Raw genomic sequence first — 10,283 nt, 5'->3', positions numbered from 1 at the left:
TATGTATGATTTAACATTTTATTTTAGCTATTATTTGTTCTTAGGAATTAATCCAGGCAGTTTTATAAAAGACTACAGGCATGTACTTTTAGATTCGCTGTCTATGGTTAGTTTATGACTGCTTACGTTGGAAAACGAATGACCTCATGAATACCAGACACTTTAGCAGCATTAAGTATAAAACATTAAATGTCACATATAGTGCAAAATACACTTTACTGTGGCTTTCTAATTATGTGTCCTTAGCCTATCTACAGTACAAACCCCCAATTGTGAAAAGTCCCCGTTTTGTCCTCTCCACTTCTCAGAAAATGTGTGTTCAAACAGGCTGTTTGGACACGTGACATCACAAAGGGCATAACCCCTCCCCCAGGCTGGTGACCCTCACAGCTAGCTGTTTCATCTGCCCTCATATTCTGCCTTCTCACTGTAAACAACAGGGCATGGTCACATCCCCTTACATAGAGGACCAGGGTCAGACAAAGCACCCTTGTATTTAAAGCTGAAGACACAGAAACAGTTCTTTGCAGGGCTGAAATAGAGGGATTTACTGCTCAGTTCACCACTGCTCTTTGGAATGCCTTACAGATATAAGCTAGGTAGCATAACTGACTTATAGGTATTTAGTGATCATTCACGATGACACTGACATTTAAGAGCTTGGTGACAAATTCACATTTTCTTGACTCATAAAACATAGCTTGTATACCCTTTTTTTTTTTTTTAAATGAACCAAATAATAGGTTACTTTGTCATATGGTTCTCAGTATTTGTTTTTTTTAAAGAATCTTTCGGATAAGTTATTGTGGTGGACTAGCAATTATTTTAGGTGCACTTTTGAACAAACTAGAATAACAGTGTGATCAGTCGGTTTATATGTTCTCTGACTTCGACAGTGGGAATAAATCCCATTATACAGTAATTCTAAAATACAAGTATAGCTAAATTAAGACTTAAAATAAGACATTTATTTTACCACAATGTTTTTCTACAGTTGGGTAAATCTTTTAACCTTGTAAAATCCAGGCCACAACACACCATCAGTTTCACATTTATTCAAATACAGAGATGTACATTATTTCTGCACTTGATAAAAATCAGTACACTGGTCCACTTACAAAACAGGAGAGGATCATTTCTCCAACATCTGTACATAAACATTAAATCAAGTAAAAAAACAACTTTGGTATACCTCACAGAGGTTGTAATTTTACAGAGCTCTGCATAGGATTGCTATCTCTTCTGGCACTCTAATAAGCATAATCATTGTTGCTTCACTTTTTGCATATACTCATTTGAGGTGATAAAAAAATCAAGTAGTGCATTAATTTCGCCCGTGACTGCAATCTAAAATCTGTACATCTTAGTTTGTCTTCATAACTCAGTCTGTCTTAACACTTATGGATGGCAAGGTCAAAGTGATCTTCTTTGATAATTGGAAAGCGATCTTCTTCTCGTAGTAGGCACATTCGTTTACAAAGAAAGGGTAAAGCTCTTCTCCCTCGTGCTTCACAGTGTTCCCAGAAAAGGACAGGAATATGGGATCGCCTGGTTTGAGAGGCTTGAAGTCATTATCCTGAAAAAGACAGAGAGGGCCAAAAGTGAGTTATTAGGCATCAGAGAAGCTTATTGAGGCAATACATGTTTTTTTATGTGCTTTGAAATACCTTATGCATATCTATTAAGTTTTTTTTACTTTCTTGCTGAGATTTAAAACTGAAAGTTGTTCTTTCATGGCAAAGGGGTTTAGCACAAGACAAAAATTAATAGTTTGCAGGTATTTGTTGACTTTAGTCTCATGATACTTTAATGTCTTTCTAGGTGCAGTGATTGTTGTACTATCAGCTGGGTTTCAAGAGCATCGATGCTCCTTAGGCCACCGAGAGCAGCAAAAGTGAACTCCAACTTTGAAATTGAGGGGCAGACAGGAAGAAACAATTGAACATTTGCGTGATACAGTAGTTCTCTTGTTTATTTTTAACAGATAGCTTTACGTTATACTTCATATTTTATTTAACATATAAAATGTCTTTACTCTAAAATAATAGTAGCAGCTGCTTTAAGTGAAGGTTGATGGGCACATGTATACATGTGTGAAAGCTGTACCTGTAACTGTGGGTGTATAGCGGCAGTAATCTCACTGGTTGTAGGATCCCTGGGGTAGTCTATGATCTTCACAGGAGTGTATGCTTCCACCTCCCCTCCTTCAAAAGTAGATCCTGTTGAGAAAGAAAAGGTCAGTTATTTGTTGAATGTGGTGGAATTTCTGTAATTAATTAAATGTGTAATGTTAATTCACTGGTCCTAATGTCAGTCAGACCTGATAGAGTTCAGCTTTGTCTAGAAAACAAGGACAGCTTAGAGAGTCTAAACAGGTGTTACTGATATCTGAGGGATGTTTGGGAATTCTTGTTTTTTTCTCCAAGCTCCAAAATGTCACAAATTATTCTAGGTGTGTCAATGTGACCTGACCCTGATAATGATAGTCTTTTTGAATATACAAGTGTCCAGCTGTTGTGTTTTAGCATGAAACTGAACCACAAGTGTGATGTTGAATCATGTCTCCTCGAGTATTCATCTGATGTATAAACTTTTATCAACGTAAGCCACCTAATGCAGATTGTTCTGATGTGAATTTGCCAAGTTGTTGGGTATTTGCTTCTCTTACAAGTGCTGTCTTCTTTAATGTATTGTGGAAGAGACATTAATCTGATATCGGTGATATATTTGGACATGGAATAAAAAACTAGGGCAACATTAAATATAAAAATAATGTTTTAATGAATTATAATTCAAAGACAGGCACAGATGTTTAAGTATTACTGCAGTGCAATTCGTAAAATACCAGTTGTTGTTTCTCACCAGAATTGAATCCCTGAAGCCACTCTATAGTCAGGTCCACGGCCTCTTTCACTGCGTTAAAGATATCAGCTCTGACCACACCGTTGGGTTGAGGACCAACCTCGATTGCTGCACAGAACAAAAGAAAGTGTTCCAACGTCTGACACTCTAATCAATTCGGTTGTTCAGAAAAAAAGTCTTACCTGGCAGCTGGCAGTGAAAAATTAAATACAGACACTTACCAAAGCCACGTTTGCCCAATGCCTCGAGGGAATAAGCCTCAGAAGGAGGTATGTCCAGCTGGATTGCTCTCACAGGGATGGAGGTCATTTTGCTCTGAATAACATATGAGAACACCATTAACAGTGCTGCATGTTGTGGTACAGTCTATTAAGCTTGAACTTGAACTACATATAGTTTTATTTGACAGTCTTACAGTAGCAGCAGCAAGCATGCATGCTGATGCAAGTGGTCCGGTTCAGTTCGGTTCAGTACAGAAACCATTGATTGGCGTTTCCACCATCAAAAGTTGGGAAAGGTACCAAAATAATGGATCCATACTGTCCTACTTTTTGGTACCCTTCTGTTGGGGTGCCAAGGGTTCTGACCCGACCCTAAAAGGGATTTAGTCGAATTCCTGTAGCTTTTGAGCCGGCACACAAGGAGCCAAAAGAAAGCTGCTGGGCATTGGCTAACACAGTTTTAAATGTGCACGAGTCTTTAGAGGACTTATGGGATCATGTTTGAAAATGCCTCGATCATATTTGGCTGTTGGACTGTTTAATGTGTTAGGTGCCACACTTTTGTTACCATGTCTTACCTTTGCTGAGTCATTAACCATTCACACATTGGCGGAAAAAAACCCAGAAATATATGTAAATTGTTTTGAATAGTAAAGTTTTAAACTCTGACTACAAAAGTTCCATAGATGTAAGCTTGACATTTGGTGTGTTAAATTATTGGCATCATTACAGCCAAGGTCAGAAATCTGAGTGTCATGAAGTCAGATTTATATCTGAAATATCTGACTTGATAAAGCACTGACCTGTATGTATTTGTAAATGTGCAAGGTGACCCAGTCTATGGAGTAAAAGATGAGGCACAGGCCCATGTTGGCGGTGGTGTTGTGGATGTCACAGAGCAGGTCCACAGCCTTTTCACTTCCTTTTGGACCGAGCTGAGTGTTCAGCTCTTTGGCTCTTCTCAATTCGTAGGCTGTGGAGTCTGTGATAGAGGTGCTAGAAAGTATAGCAATAGAGAAATTGTAATACAAGCACACTCTTGTCCAGCTGTTCAGTTCACAGTTATTGATCATTTGAAACATTTGAAAATATTTTCCTTTACTGTACCTCAGTAAGGCGTCTGTGAAACAGCGGTTAAGATCTTTGTCTACGTATCTTCTACAGGCGTCCACAGCCCGTGGGTTTGTCAGGACGGTGGTAATAGAAACAGATCCAGCCTGATCCGCCTTCTGTCTCTGCATCTCTCTCACCATGTACACACCCGACATTTCATTTCCATGGGTTCCCCCACAAATGGCAACACGGAGCAGTGGTGGGAAAGTGACATGCGCCATCTGTTTGCAGTTAAAAGAAGGTTGTAAGAGAAGTGTTTTCACTTATTCACCTGTCTGACCTTGAGCAAGTCAATGAGTAAACAGTTAACCTACACATTTGTTAAGGCTGACAAAACCTGTTTAAAATAAAACATGTTATTCATAAACCAGTGGCACAAGAAGAACCTGCAACTGAAAGGTGCAGTCCGGTTCAGCCTCTCGTCACAATGCTGGATGTCACATTGAGTAAAAAATCACGAAGGGGGCCCTCCAACCAGTGTTTATCACCATTCCAATAGGTCTGCTAGTGTCCCGACGTTTACTTCTCTTCCTCTTTTTTCCCTGTTTCTTTTTTCTCTCCTATTGACAGAAAATTCCTCTTCATTTTTCTTTGGTGACTTTTCCTTGACAAACTTCGGTTTTACAGCAATAATGCATGCAATGCTTAGCAGGGCAACAAGAGTGAGTAGTGTCAGATGGGGCCACATAGGGGAGGTTTCATAATGCTGTTGCAAAATGTGTACACTTTGGGTCACTGCTTTGGTTTAAGTTTGTGAGCCCTCAGGGAGCCCTACTGGTTTGGGCCCCAAGCAGGTGCCTGTCTTGCACGTTTACAAGAGGCACCTCTGGAGATAACTTAATCTTAGTTGATGAAACATAATAAAGCAATTTCACTTTAATATTATAGGTTACTTTGGGTAATTTATAATTGTTAACAAGAACAGTAATAAAAACTTTAAATGTTCTTTTTAATTCCAAAAACTACAGGCTGCCGTCTGTTAATAACAGTTAATGAACTATTTAATACACATGCAGAATTCACACACGCTAAACCTGACGTTTACTTAGCTGACAATGTGTTTTAATAACTTTCAATTTAATTATTTCTGTGCAAACGTCCTCCAGGTAGCCTTTACATATTATACAACTTAAACAATAGCAACAGCAACATACACATCCAAAGACTGGAACACCTTTGAGTGTTGTCATGAAAAGGTCATATGAGGGTGCGTTCGTATTGTCCCTCCTATCTCCTTTCACTATCCACTTTACCTAAACCCCGTGTAACACATCATAGCGTTAGGGAAAGGTGTTAGGCTAGTTCTTAAAGGAGTTGGGTAAAGGCGATCGCGGTGTTTTGACCATAGACATTTCTCCATGTGGTTATGACAATCCGACCGCATTTTCACTAAGCGACACGGTAATGAGACGGCGGAGTTTAGTGACGTGGGTCTGCCGTGGTAAAACTACTGAGGAACAGAAACTACCAGGATACTTCACGTTGATGCTTTTAAAACATCAGCATTTACTTTCGTAGTCTGTAGTTCGGTTTAAGATTTTTGAAAGTTGAACAAAGGCTTGCCTATTAATGCAATTGTAACTCAGACTATCTATTTTTTTTTTTGAATTAATAATGATTTATATTAGGCTACAATTCATCGTATGACATTAGTTTTCGTGAACAGAAACATCTCTTTAAATGTTGCGGCCACAAGGAGTTGTGGGGCGACATTATGTACGGTATCTCATCTCCTTACGTAAAGGCTGGCTCAGTGTTTCCTTTGCTTAAGGAGTTTATAATAGAAACATTGAGCCAACTTTCCTTGGTTTTTAGAGAATTTGGACGACTCTTATCATGGCCACCACCTAAACGCTTCCGGCTAATTTCACCCAGGTAGGACAGCCTTTAATCACCAAATTTAAGAAAAGGGGATACAAATAAAAAAAGAGTAAGAGTGGGAAAAACAGGTAGACTATTGAAAAAGTCACAGCCAGCTGACTGGCTGCACACTCAGTTCATGTTATTCATAGCAGCTGTTCTGCTCTGATCAAGTTACAGGAACCACAACAGATCCAAAACCACATGGAAATCAACGAAGGGTGAAGGAAATATAGAAAAGACACAATGTACACTGCAGCATAACTCACCTTTCACTCCCTCAGCTCTGCTCTGTACTGTACTCACTGAGCTCTAACAACCTTTGAGCCAAGTGGGAAGTTGTATTTCACAACCTGCAGGCAACACACTTTCCAGCTGTTAACCATTCACATGCACAGGAGAAAACACAAGTTCATGCAAACTCAACTCAGCTGCGGCCCTCCTCTTTATGTTCTTAAGATCAAATTTCAAGCAAACATTTGGTGATGTCACTGTGCGGGAGATTACAGTTACAGGAAGTCGCTCCATGTGCCCTGTTTAACTGCGAGGTACCAAGAAGGCTGTGTGAAGATGCTCAAATGATGTTTCTGATTTTAGAAAAGACAGTTTTATTGCAGCCGAGTCATTTATCATTCACATAGTGAGGGAAATTATAATATATAGTTTAAAAAGGTCACTGCATGAAATAAAGCAAGAGAAAGTTTAATTGTAGATAAATACTAACTTTAAAAAAATCTATATTTCTCCTATCTGTCGATTTGTTGTTTAAAATACACATAAACAATGTGATGATTAGGAATATGTCAACAATGCTGACAATGCCGGTAGGCCAGGACGTTAAAATGCTTTTGTTGAAGTTGTTATCATAATTTCTTTCAACTCAATAAATCATTGAAATATGAAGACTAAAACGTATCCGATATGTCACGTAAGATTAAAGCTTTAAGAAAAATGAAACAAATCCATTCTTTGTCTTCTTTATGTCCCAGTAATGATCTTGTTACCCCCCTCTGAGGCGTCCTGTGACACTGTTTTAGCTCACGCTGGAAAGACAGAAGAAAAGCAAATGGGTCTGATGGGTTTTATCAAAATTGGGAACAACTTTAAGTTTTGTTAATGCTCAGACGTGTTATGTTATGTGCGCATGCTCAGCTGCAGTAAAAACTTTAGTTATGGCACCTGGTAGTCATCTCACCCTGACCATCATCAGGAGCACACAGACCGTTGGTATGTAACTGCTCTTACTCAAGCAGCCGAGTAACGCTGCTTAAGTCACTTATGTGTTTGATGAAGAAATCCAAACAAAAACATTGGAAGGGCACCAATCTTAGGCTGGGAACCACTAATCTAGTGAATATCAAAATGTTGATTACCTTACGTCTTTCAAATCTTTAGCCTCCATGTAACCATTCTGCCCTCTTGCATTTCTCCCTTGTCCGCTCACTCTCTCACCAGGGAAGCCATAAGCTCTATTTAGACGTGTAATCCTGCAGGATCAATCCCTTGATTAGAAGCTGCTTCCTTTCGCTCTGTGTCACTGTCATTCTCTCGTTCCGTCTGCTGTGTCATCTGATCCAGTGAATTTCTTTTCAATTCATTTCAGTTTATTTTGGTTCAGGAAAATCAAGCTGTAACTGGGTATTATCCCTGCAGCCAACTGTCTGTCTGTGTTCAGCTCTTCAGACCTTTCCCATTTTTACATGTGACCTTTATCTGAACTTCACAAGGTGTTACACAGCCTTAAAGTCACTTCACTGTGACATTTAGCGGTTCCTTTTGAGCTGCTTGTTAAACTTTTTGCATCATGTTTGATACCAGAAGAAGGCAGAAAAGCTTTAAAACCAGGCCGAACATGCACAGACTTCTTTTTTTGTCCTCTAAGATTCCTTCAGAGGGATACGACAGAGGGATACCTGGATTTAGAGGCCTATGCTTACCAAGTGCCACATAGAATAACTGAAACTGATCTGACACCAGGCTTATTTGTTTATATTTCTGAACTCTCATGCTTTTTGTTATTTGAGTTTATATTCTGTTGTTCTGTGACTTTAAATCCATTGTTCTCTCATTGTGATTCTGATGTATTTATAGCTCAGATGCTTAAAAAGGGGTCCAGGATCAGCTTGAACCAAGCAGCAATGTCTAGTGTTCTCTCCTTATTCCCACGCTATCCAATGTCCTGTTCCTCTAGTTATTTCATAAAAAGCCAGAATTATTCTTTACTTAAATGACCAATAATAATACCTGTTTTAACCTGGATTTAAACAAAAATGTTGTTAAACTTAATAGCCAATATAATATTATCTGCACTCATTTTACAGAATTAATTTTCTCAGTAATCTATTTTTGTTTCATGAAGGATAAGAGTTATTCATAATGAGGAACTCAGCTGACCTGACTAAGTCACAAGGCTTAAAACCCGCCTCAGCTTTAACTCTTTGCCTGTTGATAGGCTGACTGCCAATGAGGGGCTTCAAGAGTCTCCTTCTGTAACTAATGGGTGACATCACTGAGTCTTCGTCTGTGATGGAAATTGTGTACCTCATGAAGAGAGATGTGAACTGAAGTCTTACACAGGAATGTTCAATGTAACTGTTTACATGTGACCTGTGACCCTTTGTGTTATTTTGTGACACACTCAAGGTACTGATTAATCACTCATTGTTATCATTTCCTTCTCTGTAAATGCTTCCTTTAAGTACAGGAGGACATCAATTAGTATTTATCAGAGTGATAACACACTCACAGAGATGGATAAATACCATACTTTACACCTAAGAAATTGAGTCTTCACTTTGTAACAGACCTGCATGTTGCTCTGTAAATGCTCCTCTTGTACAAGATTAAAACCTTGTTTGAACCTTGAGCTGACTCTGATCTCCTTCCACCAGTTCTAAATTATTGCAGGATTACTTTATCATCCATTGTCCATGTTCATTCACAGTCGAAGAAATGCCAAACATGAAAGCTGCTCTATACAAACAATACAACTTTAGTTTAGTTATGTAAAACCAAAACATTAAGTCAGCACAGTTTATAAGAAAAGGTTGTTTTTTTTCCTGCTGCTATTCTTGGTGCCCAGATCTAAATCTGAATTGTTTGAGAAAGCTTTAAAAGGAAGTCAAAGCTGATTCGCTTTTTACCTGCATTCTCTCAAAACGGTCAGCAGAGGGTGATACCACTAGTTGTAAACAGAAGTCGTATGATCGCTGAACCAAACTGGTTGCAATAGGCCTACTAACGTTTGCTGCGTTGTTTACAGTCCAGTTAGCAACTCAGCATTTGTTTTTGTTTTTTAAATAACAGGGAAGTGGATGGTACACCTCCAGATGAGTTAACACAGTCGTGTTTTGGTTCATTATATCTCCAGAGGAGTGCTGTTCATCTGTTTCTGGTATTCAAGTTGAACAGTATGCTAAACACTAAGGCACTCTGGCTAACTTCAGTGGTATGAGCCAGAAAAGTGTCATTCTATTGTGATTCACTTGCAATTAACTGTAAAATGAAATTTGCACAAACAATGGCATCAAGTTTAAGATTATACGGATTAAAAATATAAGCATTGTCAGGTCTGTCCACAAGAATCAAAGAAAAGAAAGAAATAATTTAAGATGCTTTCTCGGATGTTGGGTAATCTAAACGCGTCCAGCAGTAGATTTCAACTTGAAACTGACAAAGAATACAGTCAGCCATAACTAGCTAATCATTTCAGGAGCAAATCGTAATTTCTACCATTATGTTATGTGTGTTTAGTGTTTGTCATTGCCCAATTTCAAACAAACCTCAGGATAATCAGGGAAGCTTAAATGACATTCACATTTTTACTTCGTGGGATTTCATTAAGTACATGAAACGATGTAAAACACCTTTCCAAGTTTACTCGTCTCCACAGGCCTGTATTGACTAAATTGTAATTCCTGATATTTGTTTTACACACATCAAACGTGATCATGACACACATATCAGACATCATACAAAGATATGCACATATCTCACCCTGCTGTTGCTTCCCTTGTGATTAACTAATATTTAATTATTCATAAGTAAAATAGAATTTTTTTGGATGCACCTAATGATATTATGAGCACATTTCCTAATAGCTTGTGACCTTTCAGTACAGGGTGCAGGGTGTGTTTAAAGGAAGTTAGAACATGACATTTGAGACAGGGAGGGGCCCAAAAGAGGTGGCCTCTAGGTAATGAGGTCTTGCTGAGAGGAAACAGACTT

General features: G+C 38.6%; 1 protein-coding gene across 2 annotated transcripts; it reads right to left on the bottom strand.

Moving 5' to 3' along the window:
* Positions 1–1,040: 1,040 nt before the first annotated feature.
* Positions 1,041–7,445, bottom strand: LOC306818061 (N-acyl-aromatic-L-amino acid amidohydrolase (carboxylate-forming) B-like). Of its 2 annotated transcripts, XM_079335429.1 has the most exons (8): positions 7,430–7,445; positions 6,326–6,409; positions 4,191–4,417; positions 3,887–4,079; positions 3,084–3,177; positions 2,863–2,970; positions 2,107–2,219; positions 1,041–1,576 (listed from the first exon to the last, which is right to left on the bottom strand). In XM_079335429.1, the coding sequence occupies exons 3-8, from the start codon at positions 4,415–4,417 to the stop codon at positions 1,382–1,384; spliced, it is 930 nt and encodes a 309-aa protein (XP_079191555.1). In that variant the 5' UTR covers positions 6,326–6,409; positions 7,430–7,445; the 3' UTR covers positions 1,041–1,381. The 2 variants fall into 2 exon arrangements, with proteins under 2 accessions (XP_079191555.1, XP_079191554.1); XM_079335428.1 differs by lacking the exon at positions 7,430–7,445 and having other exon boundaries at positions 6,326–6,620.
* Between the last annotated feature and the right edge of the window lie 2,838 nt (positions 7,446–10,283).

The sequence above is a fragment of the Symphodus melops genome (assembly GCF_947650265.1).
Source record: "Symphodus melops genome assembly, chromosome: 2".
Classification (NCBI taxonomy): Eukaryota; Metazoa; Chordata; class Actinopteri; order Labriformes; family Labridae; genus Symphodus; species Symphodus melops.
Note: the sequence above shows the minus strand (reverse complement) of the source record. Positions and strands in the feature narration are given on the sequence as shown.

Excerpts from the sequence above, each read along its gene's own strand:
- LOC306818061 (XM_079335429.1), bottom strand. The coding sequence starts at position 4,417 with ATGGCGCATGTCACTTTCCCACCACTGCTCCGTGTTGCCATTTGTGGG. Across the intron at positions 4,080-4,190 it reads TTCACAGACGCCTTACTGAG|CACCTCTATCACAGACTCCA; the intron begins GTACAGTAAAGG and ends TATACTTTCTAG. Across the intron at positions 1,577-2,106 it reads CTATACACCCACAGTTACAG|GATAATGACTTCAAGCCTCT; the intron begins GTACAGCTTTCA and ends TGTCTTTTTCAG.